This window comes from Patagioenas fasciata, chromosome 27, assembly GCF_037038585.1.
Source record: "Patagioenas fasciata isolate bPatFas1 chromosome 27, bPatFas1.hap1, whole genome shotgun sequence".
Lineage (NCBI taxonomy): Eukaryota > Metazoa > Chordata > Aves > Columbiformes > Columbidae > Patagioenas > Patagioenas fasciata.
Genome location: NC_092546.1, coordinates 4838979 through 4858287, shown reverse-complemented (window position 1 = coordinate 4858287; position 19309 = coordinate 4838979). Strand labels below are relative to the sequence as shown.

Below are 19309 nucleotides of genomic sequence, written 5' to 3'. Positions count from 1 at the left end.
AGAAAATTACTATCTAGAAGTAATTAAAATGCCGAGAGGGTTCAAAACAATTAAACATTCTAAACCGTTGCTTAACAAAATAATGAAGCAACCTCCATTGGCCAGAAAATTGGAGTCCTAGTGTGGTTTCCACATTTCACTGCATGCATCCAGATGTGCTGACACATTGGCTAGTGGCACTTGTCCAGGCGTTTCAAGTCCCTGTCGTCACCAGATCTCAGTGCCAAATAGAAGTGCCGGAGATGTCGGCTACCAACAGGCCTTTGTGTGTCCTGCTCTCAGACCGGGTTTTGCTGGCGGAGGCAGGAGAGCGTGTCCCACGCGGCCACAGCGCCGTCGGCAGCGATTGCGGGCAGAGGATGGGGACGAGCGCCGCGAGCGTCTGTGTTCTTGTTCTTGCTCTCTCCGCAGATTAAATATGGCGACACAGCTACCTCAGAAGGAGTCCTCTTTGCCACTTACTCTGCGCTGATCGGGGAAAGCCAGGCAGGCGGGCAGCACAGAACACGCTTGAAACAGATTTTGGACTGGTGCAGGGAAAACTTTGATGGAGTCGTATCCTTTAAAAAGAGGCAAACAAACAGATGGCTGGAGAGAGGGAAGAATTGCGTGTTTGTGATTGTGCTTCGCCAAGGAGCAAAGAGCTCGGGGCTGTCTGAGGTCCTTGGGAATGGCTGTGCCGAGCAGCCTGGTGCCAGCAGATATGAAACGCTGTGAGCACACGTGCCCCCAGCTCCGCTCTCCTCCACAGGCTGGAGATGGGCAGAGAACCCAGCTGCGCTTCACCAGTCCAGGTTTCTTCTCCCGCAGCGTTACAGGAGAAAACACACCTTGGGAGTGAAGGCAGAGGAGGTGACTTTGGGCTCTGAAGAGCAGAGCATTAGGCAAAACCAACAGATTTCACGCAGCGTGTGGAGCGAGTCAGTCCTGTTCATACTGGGATTGTCCGTCCTGTTGGCTGGAGGAGCCGGGCTTGTGTTTTCTGTCTGCTCCCATCCTGGGGACAAAACCAGATCCTTTCTCCTTAACTGACATTCCCCCCCAGATTGTGTTTGACGAATGCCACAAAGCCAAAAACGCCAGCTCGACTAAGATGGGCAAAGCAGTGCTGGACCTGCAGAACAAGCTGCCTCGGGCGAGGGTTGTCTATGCCAGTGCCACAGGTGAGGCTCTGGGTGGGCGCCGCGGGTCCCCGGTCACCTCTGTGACCTGAAGGATGCTCACGAGATGGGGCTGCATGTGCCGAGAGCACCCGTTTGTGCGAGAGGAGGTGAATGGTGCTGCAGTGCTAGAGCAAAGCCCAGGGTGCCATGAGCCCCATCACTCCCATTCCTAATGACTTTGGCAGGTCAGACTCATTTCTCTCCAGTTTAACTTGTTCCTGGCCAGCCGTTCAGCTGTGTCATGGCAGCCACCCACTTTGTGCAATGTTTGGGAAGGTGCTTGGGTCTCCTGAGGCACAATGGCAAACGAACATCCCCTTAAGAGTTCATTTTACTTGAGTCGAAACCCTTCACAACCGCTGTGGTTTTGCTAACAGTGAATTCTGTTCCAACAGGTGCCTCTGAGCCAAAAAACATGATTTACATGAGCCGCCTGGGGATCTGGGGGGAGGGCACCCCTTTCAGAGCGTTCGATGAGTTCCTGCATGCAATCGAGAAGCGGTAAGTCGTGTCCAGCGGCCCTTTTTTGTGTGTCCCATTTTGTGACAGCCGTTGTTGGGGCTTCACAGAGTCCCCTGGCCACCGTCACAGCGCTCGTCCTCTCGCAGGGGCGTGGGCGCCATGGAGATCGTGGCCATGGACATGAAGGTCAGCGGGATGTACATCGCCAGGCAGCTCAGCTTCACGGGGGTGACCTTCCGAATCGAGGAGATCCCGCTGGACCAGCAGTACAAGATCGTCTACGACAAGGCAGCCAAGCTGGTGAGCTGGTGCCACCGCGGCGGGGACATGGATGCTTCATTGTGCTTGGGGCATGGCCACCTATTACGTGGGAGGGTTTGAAGACTCTGAGCACAAACTTTGTTTGTTCGTAAGGAAGAAAAGGGGTACACAGGCTCAGCTTATGTCAAAAAATAATATTATACTTTTTGCTTCTATTTAAAAGTTCTGTATTTGCAAAGCAGAGCTTGCAACATCATGCAAATGCAGAGAGAATGACCAGACTGTTCATTCAGCCTAAGACAGCGACATAAATACCGATGTTAAATCAGATCATCAAACCGCAGGCTGTTCCAATAACCTCATGCACAGCAGGAACGAGATGAAAACTAAGATCTGAACTCGGCCTTTCCGTGTGTTGTCCGCAGTGGGCAGAGGCCTTGATGGTGTTCCAGCAGGCGGCCGACTGGATCGGCCTGGAGTCCCGCAAGTCCCTGTGGGGTCAGTTCTGGTCGGCTCACCAGCGCTTCTTCAAGTACCTCTGCATTGCTGCTAAAGTCCGGCGCCTCGTGGAGCTGGCCAAGGAGGAGCTGGCCAAGGACAAGGTGTGTTGGCAGCCTCTTGAAGGCTGAATTTCTTTCTGGGTTAACTAGAACGAAGTGCACTGTTGGGTTTCTGAGAGCAATGGCTGTAAATGATGCTGAGAAGTTCACGTGGCCTCGTCTCCTGAGGCCTTACCCGCTGCTCCTTCAGGGTAGATGTGGGTGAGCTGATCTGAAAGGGGGTTTTGGGTCACGTTCAAGCTACAAGAGGTACCAGATCTGTCACCTCTAGCGCAGGCCTGTCCGTTCATCCATCTGGGATTCTAGATAGAAACTACCTAGTGAAGTCAGTTAACCACAATCACCCTCCCTGGGCTGTGAGCAGAGGCAGTTTTTGGATGCTGAAAGTTCTGAGAGGTGGTTTTTTGTCAGGAGCCCTGGTATGGGCCCAGCGTGGTTTTGCAGGCTCCAAGGGGAAGGTCGCTGGGACTGTGGGGTACAAGCTCCGTCGTCCCCTCCCCGACACGCGGTCCCGTCCCTGTGTCTCCCTGCAGTGTATTGTCATCGGCCTGCAGTCCACCGGGGAGGCTCGCACCAGAGAAGTCCTGGACGAGAACGACGGGCACCTAAATTGTTTTGTCTCTGCTGCAGAGTGAGTTAACATCCCTGGTTTTCTGCAGGGGGGACACATGGGAGGCTGGAGGGGACAGCCCTGCCCTGGGGCCACTCCACAGTGGGATGGAGTTCCATAACCGCCCTGCACAAGCTGTAAATAGAGAGGACACTGAGACGCTGTTTCTTCAGCCCAGCTTTAGGAGCTGGACGCTGGGTTTGGAAGTTTTCTATGGTCCAAACGGGCATGAATAGCCCGACCTGACTGTGCATGCCGAAGGGAACGGGCAGGTGCTGGAGAGCCAGACTGTGAGATCGGCTGGGGTTCGGTGGGGCTGACTCTGGAAAACGGGGCTGCTGGCGATGCAGAGGTCAGCAGGAGAACCTCCTGTGGTGCCAGGCTGGGGTGACAGTGGCATCGCTACCTGCACGCTCCTAGAAGTTGAGATTTGCCAGTGCTGGCTTTCAGCAGGCGTCCCGCTGTGTCCCCTCTGTCCCCAGCTGCAGGGCTGGGTTGTCCTCAAGAGAAGCCAGGGCTCCCGCTGACCTTCCGGCAGGGAATGGGGCTCGTGCTCCCCCCCATTTCTGCAGCGTTCAGAGTCCCAGCCCATCCCGTGGCTGTTCCTGCGCAATGGGTGACAAACCCCTGGGACGTTGGGTTGAGCCGCGTCCCCTCCGTTCTGCAGGCGGCAGGGCTGTTACTGTTCGCTTTTGGAGTGGCTTAATGCGGGTGAAAGCAGCGGGAGATGCCAGAGACGGTGTGTGTCCAGTTTAGGCCGGGCTTTCCTCACGTGTTGCTGGGGGTTTGTGTTGGCCTGTGTCACTCTGCTGTCTCCAGCCCATTCCTGGAAAACAACCACCAGTTAGGTGACAGCACGCAGGGCAAGTCCAACAGCTGCTCAGGTTGGTTTCGTCTCTTGGATTGGCTTCTGAGTCACAGAAATCAGAGGAACTGAGTCTAAAAAACCATGTGGTCCCTTCAAGCTTGACTCTGTCCCCAGGCGTAGGGACAAGAGCAGCATTGGCCAGAAATCTGAGTGTCTCCTGGCATCTGCTGAGCCTCCGGCCGCGGTGTCCTGGTCTGACAGCACCGCAGGGGATTTCTCGAGGGGATTGTGCTGGGAAGAAGCACTTGGTTATAAGATGCCGAGAAATGGGGTTAAAAATAAACGATTGTTCAGTGCCCAAGCAGGCTGGTCTGCGGGGCAGACGGGGAGCACGATGTCGGGAAAAGGAGCGCGGTTCCAGGGCAGGAAGGCTCCGGTCCAGAGAGGGAGAATTGGTGTTTTGAGCACAGGGTCACCCCAGCACAGGACAAAAGGGCTTTTCTGGTACTGGGTAATGGCCACAGGGGGGGTCTCTGGGCTCCCTCCCTGCTCCCCAATGCTCCTTTTTCTCACCCGGTCGAGTTGTCGTGTCCACACCTCCAGCTGCTGCTTTCACTGGGGGTGGTGGTTGGTTTTTCTTCTCCAACCAGAGCTCATTCAGCACTGCCTTCTCATGGTATTGGGGTTCATCCCCACCCAACACAATCAGCATTTAAGCATTTGCTCTTTTATTTGTAGAACAGCCCACAGAACCATTTGTTTTCCACCTCTTCCGATTTTTTACCGTTCACCTGAAGCCACTACACACCCACGTTTTGTCACTTCTCTCTGTTCCATGGACCAGCAGCCCCCGTCGTGTTGCCCAGCCTGGCAGTTCCCTCTGCCATCCGCACACCCAGGGGGGCCCTGGTGCTTACTGGACTTTTCAGCAGTGATGTAATAGCTTCCCAGTAGTGTTTCCCATTCCAAACTCCCTCCGAGTTGCTGTATAAAGGTCTCGCAGCTTTGGCACATCCCGTGACAGTGCGGGGAGGCCGCAGCAGCTGCATTTTTCCTGGTGTTGCGGTGCTTTGTGTCCCTCAGCACGTCCGTGTGGTGGCTGAGGACGTGCTGGCGCAGCCCCCGCTCCCACAGCAGACCCTTCAGAGCCGTGCTGTGCCGGGACGGCTGCTCACACACGAGGAGCAGCGTTTACCCTTCCGTGGTGAAATGCGGTGCGATCTCCAATGCACGTCGCTACGTGATAACCGGCAGACGTTCCTGGTAGCTGGAATAAATTTTGCATCTTACTTTCAGAGGCGTCTTTCTATCACTAATTCAGAAGCACTTTCCTTCAACCAAAAGAAAGAGAGAAAAAGGAACTGGCATTAAAAGAAAACGTAAGAGCACACTCTGCTGCCCAGCACCTGCCTTGCTGCTTCCCCCGGCCACTCGGCTTTTCTTTGCCTCTTCCCTTCTCCCTCCTTCACGCTTCTTGCTCCCTCGCCCTGGTTTCAGTTCACCCCCCGCACGCCTCCCGGTGCTCTCGCTCATCCAGAGGACGCCGGCTCTTGGCCACTCACCCTACCCTCCTTCTGACCCACGTCCCAGTCACAGCCCAGTAGCTCTGCCCTGTTCCCTTACTGGGACCGGTGAGCAGATGCAGACGGGTCCTGGCTGTGTGTCTGAAGCTCAGTGCAGCCATGGGGGTTCTCCAGTACCTCTGATTCATAGCATGGCAGGTGTCCTGGGGGAAAAACAAATCACTGCCTGACAAATTATGGGCTGTGGCTGCAGGTAAGGAGAGTTTTGGGGTTTCTCCTCCAGTGGGATGTGGGGAAGGGGGAGGTTTGTGAACCCTCTCACGTAGCAGGGACATCTCTGAGCTTGGGAGTGAACAGTGTCCCCAACCAGTGGCACCTGCCCGTGTCCTGCACATCCCTCTGGAGGCACCAGACCCGTGGGCTCCTTCCCCCACTCGGAGCCGCCGTGTGTCCGTCCTGCTGCGTGTCCGTCCTGCTGCGTGCAGCCGGCTGCAGCCCAACAGATCGCCTTGTTCTTCCTTTCTCTCTCTTCCTTTCTCTTCCTCTCCCTGCCTTCCCAGCTTCCCCCACCCTGCCCAATGGGCTCTGTCTTTTCAAGACAATCCTTTCATTTGGGGCAATCTCAGCTATTTTATGATTTCTCCTCCTCCTCCTTCTCTCTGTGAGCTGGCCCTTGCTGTTCTGCACTGACGCGCTGGGCTGCGGACTCTCTTAAGATGCCGCTTGCTCTCCCTTGCAGGGAAACTGAGGGGCCGCCCTGCCAAGGCCCTGAAGGGCCTGTGTGACCCCGCGGGTGTCATCAAGATCAGCGATGACAGCAGCACCGACTCCGACATGGGGCTCGACAGCGACTTCAACTCCTCCCCGGAGTCCATGTTTGAGACGGACGACGTGATCTTCGTGGAGCACACCTACAACGGCTTCGCGGCCGAGGACAGAAGTAAGCGGAGCAACAACGCGGGGTGACGTCCCCCTCGCTGCGGGGAGCTGGGAACCGGGGTCACCTTGTTCTGTAGAGCCTGGCACCCCCCGTACAGGGCAGACCTGGCCCTCGGGAGCTGGTGCGAGGAGACGCCCGCGGTGTCCTCCTGTCTGCGCTTGGCACAGCCCTGGGATCCTGCCTGGATATTATCCTGTGATGGTCAGACTTGGGCGTGTGAGGCTGGTTCACATGAACCCGCTGTGATCAGGGAGCAGGAGGAATTTCACCTGCCTGCTGCTCTTCCTCCAAACCGGGGGAGACACGGAGGGAGCTCAGTCCGTACTCAGGGGCATTTATTGTAGGTCAGGGTGCCTGCTCGTCACACGGTGCCCTCAGAAGCCCTTTGGGACTTTATTTCATTTGCAATTACCAGGTAACTCTAAACTTTGCGGTTTTTGTTCCAGGTAACTTTCACGTGCTGCCTTCCCAGAAAGAGCTGCACGGCCCGAGGGAACTCGAACACGTGGAAAAGCTGAAGCAGGACCTCCTCGCAAAAGTAAAAGCACTGGGCAAAGAGCTACCTCTCAATACCTTGGACGAGCTGATCAACCACTTTGGGGGCCCGGATCACGTGGCTGAGGTACCCCCCACAACCAAGAGTGAATTTCGGTGGGGAAAGGGGCTGGCAAAGGGGATTTCTGCTGGAAGGGGGTTTCCTCTCCTTCCTTGTAACCAGAAAAAGCTGCTGAGAAGTGACTTTGTGAGCGGAGCTGCTGCGCCGGGCAGGGCTCTGCCCTCGCTCACGGCCCCTCTCCTGTGTGCAGATGACGGGGCGCAAGGGCCGGGTGGTTTGCAGACCGGACGGCTCCGTCATGTTCGAGTCTCGTGCGGAGCAGGGCCTCTCCATAGACCACGTCAACCTGAAGGAGAAGGAGCGCTTCATGAACGGGGAGAAGGTGAGTGGGGCTGGAGCTTAGGAAACCTCCAAACATCTGCACCGGAGGGGGCGGAACGGAACGGGCCTTTGTGTGTCCATGGCTCTGTGGGTTTCCGTCTGACCTGCTGGAAGGTGACACTGAGTCCTGGGTCCCCTCCTGGGCTGGGGACTTGTGCTTTGGGCTGTTTCTTGAAGCACTTTTGCACATGTCCGTGAACCTCGATCCCATTTCTCAGCCGTTGTCTCTCTCCCTTAGCTTGTAGCAATAATCTCCGAGGCCTCCAGCTCAGGGATCTCTCTCCAAGCTGACAGACGGGTGAAGAACCAGAAGCGCCGGGTCCACATGACACTGGAGTTGCCCTGGAGCGCAGACCGGGCCATACAGCAGTTCGGTGAGGGCTGGGTGTTCTCGGTCACTGTCCCCTTAGGTGTCAGCGGTGTCCCCGTGAAACGCGCCAGGGCTGCCTGGGGGTTTCTGTTCCACCCTTTGAGCTCTGGTTGGGGAGGGACAGCTCTCAGTATGTGGGCTCAGAAGAAATAGCACACAGCCTCGCTCAAACTGGGGATTGCTCCTCAGCCCCAAAGGGTCTGGGCTGTAAAGTCACCTCTGCCTAGGTCTCAGCAGCACAAGGGTGATGAACGTGACGGTGCCTCTGTCCTCTTTCCCCAGTGTGATGGAAAGTTGGTTTGGCTCACACCTTGCTCAGCTTCCCTTCCAGTTCCAGCCAGGCTGTACCAACCTCTCCTTTCACTTCCCGTGTTCCTGTAGGTCGAACGCACCGATCAAACCAGGTTTCTGCTCCAGAATATGTCTTCCTGATCTCTGAGCTGGCTGGGGAGAGGAGGTTTGCATCCATCGTGGCAAAGCGGCTGGAGAGCCTGGTAAGTGCCCTGCAGCAAAGAGACCGATCTGTCCGCTCCCGTTGCGCTGTTCCCGCTGGCGTGGCCAGGGTAACTGCTGCGGGGATTGCGTCACGGTTGTGAACGCAGGCGGCTTTCAACATCCCGGCATTTGGGAAAGGAAGAAGAATACGTAACCAGGGTGTCAGGAGGGATTTCAGGGAAGCAGAACCCAATTCCAGATGTTGGAATTCCCCCACTGTTAGAGGAGCATGAACCCATCCGTTTCCAGAAAGCTGATGAAATAATTAATGGAATAATTAATTTGCCTCTAGTTTCATTTTTCTTCACTTCCGATAAATCCTTGAATACTTTGGGGAAGTCCCAGTGTTGCGGAGGAACGCTGCCCCACAGCACGTTCTTATCCAGGCCTGCTCCCAGACGTGCCTTGGCCATCCTCTGGTGTTCTGCAACAGCTGAAAGTAAGAACGATTTCCTTGCTCTGCCTTCCTAGGGTGCCTTAACTCACGGGGACCGCCGAGCCACCGAATCCCGAGACCTCAGCAAATACAACTTTGAGAACAAGGTAACGTGGAGCTGTTCTGGGGCAGCTCGGTGGGGTTGGGTGAAGCAAGTGGGATCTGGAGCCGGGAAGATCGTTGCTGGCACCTACAGGCAGGATCTGCCCGAGCACCCAGCGCCGTGTGTGGAACCAGACAGTCGCTGGGGTTGTGCGGCCGAGGACGGTGCTCCCGTGGGGAGCAGGTTCTGTGTCAGGACACGGTGGTTTGTCCCTGTGTGATTCTCGTCTCCTTTCGCAGTACGGGGCTAAAGCACTGGACAGAGTCCTGTCCACGATCCTCAGCCAGACGGAGAACAGGGTTCCTGTGCCCAAGAGCTATGACAGAGGGGAGTCCGCGTTCTTCCAGGGTAAGAACATCCCCAGCTCTGGGGTTTCTTTGTGTCTTGCTGGGTCATTCTCAGGTTTGAGGTGCTTGAAGAACTGAGCAGAGCGTCAGAGAGAGAGGGAACAGCAGCACAAGTGTGGGGCAGAGCTGGAGGGAGAGGGGGCAGCCTGGACCCTCAAATGCACAAGCTGTTTTCTGCTGTTCCAGAAATGAAGCAAGGGCTCATCTCCGTGGGGATCTGCTGCCACCACATGAAGTACGGCACTGTCTCGGTCGAGAAGGGTACGTGTCCGGCTTCTCCTGCCTGAGGGGAGTGGAAATGGGAGATGTAGGGGTGTCACGGTTGGGGGTTTTGCCCCACGAACCCTGAGCCGCTGCTCTCTTGCAGACTGCTCCATCACCAAGTTCCTGAACCGCATCCTGGGCCTGGAGGTGGACAAGCAGAACATGCTCTTCCAGTATTTCTCTGACACCTTTGACTATCTGATTGAAAAGGACAAGAAGGAGGGCAAATACGACATGGGCATCCTAGGTGTGGAGAAGAGGGGTGGCCAGACCTCTCCCTGCTGCACCCCGCGTTTCTCTGTCCCCCCTGTGCTGCCTGCTGGCAGTGCCACATCATCTTGGGCACTGCGGTGTCCCCACGCAGCACAGGCCCCGAGACTTGTGCGGGAAGAGGAGGTGGCACAAGAAGATGTCCCTTACAGCAGCTTTTCTCCTGCAGACTTAGCCCCAGGAGTGGATGAGATCTACGAGGAGAGCAAGGAGGTCTTCCTGACCCCCGGGCACCCGCAGGACGGACAGGTCGTGTTCTATAAGGTGGGCACAGCTGTTTCTGCAGTCCAGTCTTCTCCAGTGATTCCCAGTCTGGAGCTGGGAGCTGCTGGTCCCTCCCCTGTGTGAGACAGACACTGCTGTGCTTGTCCTGCCTCCCGGCATTACAGAATCCCTGTTTGTCCCTGTTTAGATCAGTGTCGACAGAGGCTTGAAGTGGGAGGAAGCTTATGAGAAATCCCTCAAACTGACAGGATCCTTCGACGGGTTCTACCTCTCCAACAAGGTGGGTCCCTGGTTCTGCCAGGGTGACATCCCAGCTCGGAGGGTGACTCCAGAAGGTCCACCCTGGCTGTAAGGGCTCTGAGTCCCATCTCCTGCTGCTGGGGGCTGGGAGACTCCTCCAAGAACCTGCATCCTGGAAGGAAGGGGGTTTGTTCAGAGAAATACAGGCTTGGGGGGAGAGAGGCTGTGATGGTAACCGTCAGCTCTACCCCAACAGATGCGGGGCTGCAAACACACGTGTCTGCTGGCAGAGCAGAGCCGAGGGAAGAACTTCATCCTCTACAAGCCAAATATTGGGAAGCAAAGCCAGCCCGAGAGCCTGGACAGCCTGCAGAAGAAGTACCGGCGGGTAGGTGGGGGCTGCAGCCGTCCCTGTGGGGAGAGGGAAAAACCTCTTCCTCCGGGCAGGGGTGGCTTTGGAGGGACATTCACTACAGCCCCTTGGAGCCCCGTGGTGGGTCGGGCAGAGCTGCTGGTGACACCTGGGTGCCACCAGCCTTGGATTTCACATCTCAGCTGCATGTTGGGCAGCAGAAAATCTCCAGCGCCCTCCATTCCTTCCGCAGGTGCTACCCGAGGAAGCCAAGGAGCACTGGGAGAGCAGTTACCTCTTCTCCCTGACGCATTGCAACCACGCCGTCTGGTGAGGCACCCGCAGCCCCCCGGCAGAGCCGCTGCTGGGGGTCCATGGCGGTGGGGACGGTCCCACCGGGGGGACCCTGTGCTGAACCGGTGTTGTCTCCTGTTTGGCGTAAAGGAACCGGAGCTGCCGGCTGCGGCAGGAGGGGAAGGAGTGCTTCCAGGGCACGCGCCTGCGCCACTACTACATGCTCTGCGGGGCCCTGCTGCGCGTCTGGAGCCGCATCGCCAGCATCATGGCAGACGTCACCAACAGCAGCTACCTGCAGATCGTGCGCCTCAAGACCAAGGAGAAGAAGAAACAAGTCGGTAAGTGAAGCGCTGGGAAGGGGATGGGGGGAGCAGGATGCTTGAGAAGGAACAGGTCCAGCTGCCTCGTGCTGGAATTCCCTTCTCTGGAGCTGCTTGGGCTCTGGTTGCAGTCCTGTCCCCAGATCTGCAACCCAGCTTGGCAAACGGTCCCCAGTGTCCCCCAGCGTCCCCCAGGGCTGTGGGGACTGATTCCCGTTCCTCCCCTAGGGATAAAGATCCCCGAGAGCTGCGTCCGGAAGGTGCGGGAGGAGCTGAAGCAGATGGACGAGAACGTGAAGCGAAAGCACAACCAGCTCGTGCAGGAGCAGAGTCCGCAGTTCTCGCTACCACTGCACGTCCTCCCACAGCCCCTGGACCTGACGCAGACGGGCCCCAGGATCCCCCTACCCAACCTGCGCCAGGACGAGATCCTGGACTTGACCTGCAGCCCTCCCAGCAACAGCATTCCCGACGTGGTGATGAACCCCGAGCCCGGCGCGCTGTGCTTCCCCTTGGAGCCCATTCTGCAGCCGCACCAGCAGCACAGGTTGCCCTTTGGCTTCAGCCACCCTTCTGTCCTGGAGGGGAGCGTGGCCACCAGCTCCTCGCTGCACGAACACCTGCCTCTGCCTCCCCCCGCGCCCCTGCAGCCACCGCAGGAAGATTTTGTCCAACAGGATGGGAACATCAACTTTAGAGAGATCCTGGAGGACATGCTAAGGCCGTTTAATGGGGGTCCCCAGGAGAACGGGCTCCCCCAGGAGCGCCAGAGCGTGATCCAGTTCAGCGGGCCATTCTCCGACTTCTGAAGGCAGCCGGGCACGCTCGGGATCCGCGCCCCATGGTGCAGAGGTGAGAGCTGGGGAGCCCTGTCTTTTCTGCTGGCTTGGACTGACCCTTTTCTGGTTTTGAGGGAAGAAAAGAAAACCCCAGAGTTCCTTAAAGCAAAGTTTATTTATATATAATATACAGTCAGGCATGTATAGATTTGTATATAACATGCGCTTGGGGGGAGTGGAGTGTGGCCAAGTTCAGCTGATCTGGGCTGACGGTCTCTGCTGTGTTTGAGTCCTGCTCAAAGGTCAGTGCCCGCGTAGGAGACGCCCCCGTCCGCTGTCCCTGCAGACTACTGAGTGTCCCAGTGGGTTGTGCCTTCCCCAGCCCGAGCTCTGTGGCCCTCGAGCTGGCCCGGGGCACATCTGATCCCCAGAATGACCTGGTGACCAGGGTGCCAGTCCCTGACCCAGGGATGTGATGAGTTTGTCAGATCTCAGCCGCACCGGGACCTTGGGGACGTTCCCCGGAGCAGAAGGGCCGTGTGTCCCCTCAGCCTGTCCTGCACTTTAGCCTCGCGAGTTCCCTCTGGTTGCCCAGGCTCTGTCCACCGTCTCGCTGGCGCGTGGTGGCCTGTCCCCAGCCGTGTCACCGCTGCGGGATTGTCCTTGGCTGGGCCACGGGCTGGGTCTGGACGTGGATCCCTGGCCAGAGCTGCTCCCAGGGGCCGTGCGGGTTCTGCTCCCACTGCAAATCCACCCCCACAACCAAACAGCAATGCCTGCTCTGCAGAGCGCTGCCCCGGCTGCCCAGCCGCCTGCTCCCCGTGACAGCGGTGACTGTCACCGTCCCTGTCCCAGCAGCATCTCACCTGGGCAGGTCCCGGGGCAGCTCTTTAGCTTTCTCTCGTTAGTGGGAGGGCTCTGGCAGGCAGGACCGCGGCAGCTCCTCCGCCAGCCCCCGGCTCTGCTGCTGTTTGCAGGAGAAGGACCGAGACCTTCCCCAGCTGGCCCAGGAGGGGACTCCGGGGTCCCCCAGCCCCAACAGGTCAGTCTTGCGGGGGCCAGAGCTTTGCGGAGCCCAGCGCAGCCCCCTCCTCCAGGCTGAGAGCTTTCACCCCCCCATGTCACCCCCAGGCTCGGGGACTGGCCCAGCTTGCTGTTGGGAAGGGCTTTGGGTCGGTGTCCGCTGCGCTGGGAGCCACGTCCCCAGCACACGGGGATGCTGGAGCTGCGTGAGGCTGTGAGGTTGCTCTGGCTCCTTTGGGGTTTGTCCTACGCCCCCCCCCCACCACTGCCTCCCCCAGCCCTGCACTCGGGGTCCCTTCTGCAGTTTTTCAAGGAAACCTCCTTACCTCAAAGCAAACACCAAAGACGGGAGCCCCCGCATCCCCCCAGGTCCTGCTGCTGCTTCGTGCTCTGCCCCGGGGGACCTCGGGGGCCACAACAGCCTTTTCCTGTCCCCACCGAGCTCATCCCCTCACCCTCCCCTATTTAACACACGTCCCAGCCCCCCCCGGCTTCGCCCAGGGCCCATTTCGGCACTTGCCGAATTCTCGGTGAGGAAAGGGTGCCGGGAAAACCCATTTCAGAGAGGCTTAAACTCAGGAACAGCGAGGCCGAGTTCTCCTGGCACCCGGGGCCTGACCTGGCGGCTTCCACCTTGATTTTAAAATATATGCAATCCCCCCTCCCTGGTCTCTGGGAAGACAGAGAGCACCTTGAGGAAACCCCTCCCTGCCCCAATCCTGTGTTTTCGTCAGGGTTAATAATATGTAACAGTATCTTTTAACTAAATTATTATGCAGTTGTCCTACTGATTGTATGTATTTTTAAATGAGTCCCTTTTTTTCTTCCCTTACACCTTTTTGTTAGCACTTTTTAATCCGCTTGTTGTTGCCTTTGTTTTTCTATGTGTATTTATAATTAATTGAGATGTATATATGTAAAGAGATTTTTTTAGAATATGTGCCTTGGACTAATAATTCCTGAATTTTCTACTTGCCTCAGAAGGATAATTTTTCATTCTGCTCAGTAAAAATGGAAAGGAAGCCACGTATGAGATTTCTATAAGTCCCAGCTCTCTGTCTGTCTGTCTGTCTCTCCAGGCCTGTCCCAGGGTCCTGTCTGGGACTCAGATCAGGGACCCCCACCAGCAGCGGGATTATCTCCCGTGTCACCTGCAGGGTGGCAGCCGCTCTCCCAAGTCTCCCTGGGCTGTGGGAGGAGGATCCTCCCCTGGCACCGGCCTTGGCCACGCTGCTGGGAAACACGATAACAATAACGGAGCTGCTGGTCGGGCCCGTTCTGCAGCAGCGCGGGGACATCTCAGGGACATCTCACCCAGGCACCGCGTGTCCCTGTGGGGGTGGGACGGGGTGAGCAGGCGTTTGCTCACAGCCCATCACCCTCCAGCTGCATCTGGGGAAAAACAACCCATTGCCTCATCGGGGACCGGGACGGGTCACACGCACCTTCCCCCGCTTGGTTTGTCCCGCGGGAGCGCGGCTGAGCCGGGATTTCTGTGCAATTCCCCCCTCAGCACTAATGAGGATTATCCCAGCTGCGCTCAGCAGTTGCGTAAGGTCTCTGCTCCTGCAAAGCTCAGCACCGCAGCTCCTGCCCCATCCACCACCATCACACAACTGCTCATTCTAACACGTTTATTTACTGCAAGGGGAGGCCAGATCCTGCTCTATGCAGCAGCCCCAGCAGCAGCCGCCGGCCCCGGGAAGTTTCCGTCCAGCGGGTGCACGCCAGAGGGTCGGGTCTGCCTCACCAGGGACCCGGCTTGAAGACAAACCGTCATGAAGGCTGGAGAGAACTCCACGGCAGCTGCGGCCGGTGCTGGGGCCGAGGGGCAGCGCAGGGGGATGAGATGAGCAGCTCTACAGGTAGGCAGGCAGGTCCTTCTCGATCACCTGCGAGAGAAAACAGAGCGCTGTGCAACGAGAACATCATCACCCCAAAAACGTGCCCGAACTCGAGGCAGGCAGAGCTGTGACACCGGCCGCACTTACGTAGGGATCGTCCATGGGACTGTACCGCTTCACCACTTGGCCCTCCCGGTTAATGAGGAACTGTGGAGTGAAACAGCACGTGGGTGTGTGAGTCCCACAGCCCTGCTTCCCCGTGCTCATCCCAGCCTCTCTGGGCCAGGGCTGGAGATAATGTGGCTTAGGGTTAGAGATAATGCAGCTCAGGGTTAGAGATAACCCGGCTCAGGGCTGCAGATAACCCTGAGCCTCTAGGGACACTCCCAAGGTATCCACCCGCACTCCCCCAAAGGCAGCTGGATCCTACCTTAGTGAAGTTCCATTTTATTGCGCTACGAGAGAAAAAAACAAGAGTGAGATTTTGGCAGGAAAAAAACCCCAAAACTCTCCTCTTGCCGCAGCGGGGCCAGAGCCGACCCCTCCCTGCTGGGGATCCCGCACTCACTTGCCCAAGGTGCCCCTGCCTTTGGGCTGCTCCTTCATCCACTTCCAGAGCGGATGGGCATCGTCCCCGTTGACATCGATCTTGCTGAACATGTCGAACTTCACCCCATAGCCCTCAGCGAATGCCTTGATCGCAGCGTTGTCCCCGGGCTCCTGCGGGAGGGACCAGAAGCGGCAGCTCCGTGAGCGGCCACTCGGTCCCCGGGGAGCCCCGGGAGCCCCCGCTCCCCACCGACCTGTTTTCCAAACTGGTTGCAGGGGAAGCCCAGGATGCGTAAACCCCTCTCAGCGTATCTGGCGTGCATGTCAACGAGCTGAGTGTAGTTTACCGGAGTCTTTCCTCATTTCGAGGCCACGTTGGTGATGATGCAGACGTGACCCCTGCACAGTGGGTGAATCAGCAGCTGCCCCGGGCGGCGCGGGTCCCGCTTACACAATCGATCGTCCCGCTGCGGCCTTTAAACCGCACGCCTCGCGCCGGGCCCGTACGTACCGGTATTTCTCCAGGGACACGTCGTTGCCGTCGATGTCCCGGGCGTGGAAGTCGTAGATGGCCTTGGCCGAGCGCCAGTCGTCCGCCTGGGCGCACTGCGGGCGGGAGTCACGGTCAGAGGCCGCCGCGTCCCCTCCGCGACCTCTCCTCCCGGGGAGCTTCCCTCCCGCGTCCCCGCTGCGTCCCCTCCGGCCGGGGAAGCCCCGCAGCTCCCCGGGGAACGGCCCGGCCCGGCCCGGCCCCGCACCGCGCTCACCATGCTCCGCACCGGTCCCCGCGCCGCAGCCGCCCCGCACAGCAGCGCCCGCCGCAGCGCCCCGGCCCACCCCATCGCGCCCCCGGCTCTCGGCCAATCGGCGGCGCAGAGGCACCGCCCCTCGCTGCCCCACAGCCAGTCAGCTCGTAGAGAGGCGTGCCTGGCCGGATGATGGATGCGAAGCGGACCAATGGCAGAGCAGGGTGGGCGGGGTGGCCGCCGGGGTGTTTCTCGGCAGAGCGGGCGAGACCATTAGGGCGTGGGGGGGAAAGGACGGACCATGTGGCGGTGTCGGCCCATGGGGCGCCGCAGACCGGGCCCTTCGCGGCGGCGATTTCCCACTGATCGGATGTGGGCCGCGCTCCGCCCTGATCTGGGACGCAGACAACCGGGGAACGGCCCCGGCTACAGGAGAGGGATCCCCGCTCCCCCCCCGAGCGAGGCAGCCTACAACTCCCAGGAACCCTCGCGGCCGAGGTCCCCGCGGTGCCGCCTGTCGCCGCGTGAGCAGGCATTAGCGCGGGCGGCCCCAGGGGGCTTTAGGCGGTGCGGGCAGCGGGCGCCATGGACGACGAGGAGGAGACGTACCGGCTGTGGAAGATCCGCAAAACCATCATGCAGGTGCGGCCGGGGGGGCTGGGACGGACCGGAGGGGACCGAGGGGACCGGGGCGGGGACTGAGGGGACCGGGGGGACCGAGCCCCGGCAGGGGGCGGGGGCTGCGCGGGGCCCGGCGGTGCCGCGGCTCCCGGTGCGGCCCGGCCCGGCGCCCCCCGGCTGACCCGCGGGCTCTCTCGGCAGCTCTGCCACGACCGCGGGTACCTGGTGACCCAGGACGAGCTGGACCAGACACTGGAGGAGTTCAAGGCGCAGTTCGGGGACAAGCCCAGCGAGGGCCGGCCCCGCCGCACGGACCTCACGGTGCTGGTGGCTCATAACGACGACCCCACCGACCAGATGTTCGTGTTCTTCCCCGGTGAGCAGCGCGGGGTCCCGGGCTGGGCCGCCCCTGCCGGGCCGGGGAGCGACCTGTGACCGGGCCTGTCCTGCCGCAGAGGAGCCCAAGGTGGGGATCAAGACCATCAAGATGTACTGCCAGCGCATGCAGGAGGAGAACATCACCCGGGCGCTGATCGTGGTGCAGCAGGGCATGACCCCCTCGGCCAAGCAGGTACGGCTGTCCCGAGGGGAGGGCGTTGTGGGCCGTGTGTTCCACTGGTCTGGCTTTTAGCGCTGGTTTAGGTTGATAAAAGGCAGGAAGTTGCTTCCAGATAAAACCTTTCCACAGAATCCCAGAATGTCAGGGGTTGGAAGGGACCTGGAAAGCTCATCCAGTGCAATCCCCCCGGGGCAGGAACACCCAGCTGAGGTTCCACAGGAAGGTGTCCAGGCGGGTTTGAATGTCTGCAGAGAAGGAGACTCCACAACCTCCCTGGGCAGCCTGGGCCAGGCTCTGCCACCCTCACCGGGAACAAGTTTCTTCTCAAATTTAAGTGGAACCTCCTGTGTTCCAGTTTGTACCCATTGCCCCTTGTCCTGTCACTGGTTGTCACCAAGAAGAGCCTGGCTCCATGCTCCTGACACTCACCCTTTCCATATTGATCCCCAGGAATGAGTCACCCCCCAGTCTCCTCCAGCTCAAGAGCCCCAGCTCCCTTAGCCTTTTGCTAAAGCTTGTTCTACTTTTGCTCATGCTCTTGCTTAACACGAAAGTGTGTTTAACTGGAGCAGCCAGAGGTGGCTCCAGAAGAGCAGCTGAGGGGCTGTCAGGGGGACACGTACCAGCGGTCAGGAGATCTGTTGGCCCTTTGCGCAGCAGCATCTGTGCGAGAACAGCAGCTCCACGTTTGCGGATCCGTGCGTGGGCAGGGCTGTCCTGGCACAGTGCTGCATCTGACGGACCTTTCCCTTGCAGTCCCTGGTGGACATGGCTCCCAAGTACATCCTGGAGCAGTTCCTGCAGCAAGAGCTTCTGATCAACATCACCGAGCATGAGGTGAGTGGTGTGCGGCAGGTGATGTTTCTGGTGCTGAGCTGCGGCTTGGGCCAGGCTGAGCAATGCAGTCGATTTTGTTCCTGCTGAACGTGCCGCGGTGAGGAGCCAGTGGCTCTCTCTGGCGTTCTGCCCTCACGGCCTCTCCCCACCGTTGTTTGCAGCTGGTACCGGAGCACGTTGTCATGACAAAGGAAGAAGTGACCGAGCTCCTGGCCAGATAGTATCCTTTGTGTGTCCCCCCCTTCCCATCCCAGTGTGACGGGCACTTGCTTCGGGCTGGAAACGAGTACAATGTGATGGTTTATTACTCCGTTCCGTTAGCTGTGCTAACGAGCAGGCTCCGCGGGGGCAGCTCCTTGACTCCCCACACAGTAAACTGCGAGAGAACCAGCTCCCGAGGATCCAGGCGGGGGACCCAGTGGCCCGGTACTTTGGGATCAAGCGGGGTCAGGTAAAAACTGACTCGGGTGACGGTTCCTGTGAGGTTCTCGCAGTGTTTCAGAACTCTCGGAGATGTCTCTGTTGAATGTCAAGCTGTTGTAGGCTGGGTGCAGCCGTCTGATCAGCCTTCCAGCAGCTTCTCTCCTCCTGAGCTGCTCCTCTTGGCCTCACAGGTGGTGAAGATCATCCGGCCGAGCGAGACCGCGGGCCGGTACATCACGTACCGGCTGGTGCAGTGAGCGGCGCTGCGGGTAAGGCGGAGCTCTGGGCAGCGCCCTGGGCTTAACTGGGGCTTCCCGGACTGATCTGGAGCGAGCTGCCTGCAGGAGGAGATTATGTCCGAGCTTTAAACAGTCTGTGAGGACAGAGCAGAGCCACGCTCAGCGCTGCGGTGACACTGGGTGATTCACATTGAGTCCTGTCCCTTCCAGGTGCGGAATTGTCCTGCGATGCCTCCCGATCCTCACGTCCATGGGTGCTCCAAAATCTCAGCCTTCTCATAGATGAGTTCCCAGCGGTCGTGTTTCTTGGCCTGGTTTCTTGTTTTCCCGCGTGGTCGTTGCTGTAACTCCTCACGCACCGTGTGAGGGAGTGGAAAAGGCCTTTGCTTTCCTGTTTTATAGGATCTTATTTTTAATAAAGGTCTGTACTGTCTCTGTTCCCCCCTGGTGGTGTGGTTCTCCACCTCTCCCTGTACCGAAGCCTCTGGACATCAAGAGTTCCCACGGTTTTCATTCTGTTCAGCGTAACTCGCCGCTGCAGCCCTTGGGGACCCTCCATGGCGGCGGAGCCGGCAGCTCGTCCCGCAGGACCCTGATCCCGACCATTCTGAGGCTGCGCTTCAGCGTTCCCAGCGCTTCCCTCACCCGTCCCACCCTCTGGTTCTGAGACCCCGCAATGGGGAGTTGTTCATCACCCCCTGGTTGC

General features: G+C 58.8%; 3 protein-coding genes across 5 annotated transcripts in view; 2 read left to right on the top strand and 1 right to left on the bottom strand.

The window, feature by feature from the left end:
* SBNO2 (strawberry notch homolog 2) overlaps positions 1-13829 on the top strand; it is a 39450-nt gene extending 25621 nt beyond the window's left edge. For all 3 annotated transcript variants that reach the window (XM_065858440.2, XM_071799785.1, XM_065858441.2), the window contains 22 exons: positions 412-555; positions 1046-1163; positions 1559-1664; positions 1772-1925; positions 2312-2488; positions 2980-3077; positions 5161-5243; positions 6127-6327; positions 6774-6949; positions 7134-7265; positions 7503-7638; positions 8016-8128; positions 8601-8672; positions 8908-9016; positions 9202-9276; positions 9383-9526; positions 9719-9813; positions 9962-10054; positions 10271-10402; positions 10620-10696; positions 10811-11001; positions 11212-13829. In XM_065858440.2, coding sequence (XP_065714512.2) covers positions 412-555; positions 1046-1163; positions 1559-1664; positions 1772-1925; positions 2312-2488; positions 2980-3077; positions 5161-5243; positions 6127-6327; positions 6774-6949; positions 7134-7265; positions 7503-7638; positions 8016-8128; positions 8601-8672; positions 8908-9016; positions 9202-9276; positions 9383-9526; positions 9719-9813; positions 9962-10054; positions 10271-10402; positions 10620-10696; positions 10811-11001; positions 11212-11792 — 3207 coding nt within the window. In that variant the 3' untranslated portion in view covers positions 11793-13829. The remainder of the gene's footprint in view (positions 1-411; positions 556-1045; positions 1164-1558; positions 1665-1771; positions 1926-2311; positions 2489-2979; positions 3078-5160; positions 5244-6126; positions 6328-6773; positions 6950-7133; positions 7266-7502; positions 7639-8015; positions 8129-8600; positions 8673-8907; positions 9017-9201; positions 9277-9382; positions 9527-9718; positions 9814-9961; positions 10055-10270; positions 10403-10619; positions 10697-10810; positions 11002-11211) is intronic.
* A 576-nt stretch (positions 13830-14405) lies between these two features.
* On the bottom strand, positions 14406-16050 carry GPX4 (glutathione peroxidase 4). Its single transcript, XM_065858389.2, has 7 exons — positions 15946-16050; positions 15690-15784; positions 15433-15577; positions 15198-15349; positions 15060-15084; positions 14777-14836; positions 14406-14677 (listed from the first exon to the last, which is right to left on the bottom strand). Exons 1-7 carry the CDS (start codon positions 16018-16020, stop codon positions 14645-14647), a joined length of 585 nt encoding a protein of 194 aa, XP_065714461.2. The 5' UTR covers positions 16021-16050; the 3' UTR covers positions 14406-14644.
* Positions 16051-16431: 381 nt separating this feature from the next.
* Positions 16432-19042, top strand: POLR2E (RNA polymerase II, I and III subunit E). The gene is made up of 8 exons (XM_065858352.2): positions 16432-16566; positions 16747-16921; positions 17001-17116; positions 17861-17941; positions 18103-18161; positions 18314-18392; positions 18556-18633; positions 18814-19042. The coding sequence occupies exons 1-7, from the start codon at positions 16510-16512 to the stop codon at positions 18619-18621; spliced, it is 633 nt and encodes a 210-aa protein (XP_065714424.1). The 5' UTR covers positions 16432-16509; the 3' UTR covers positions 18622-18633; positions 18814-19042.
* The last annotated feature ends 267 nt before the right edge of the window (positions 19043-19309 follow it).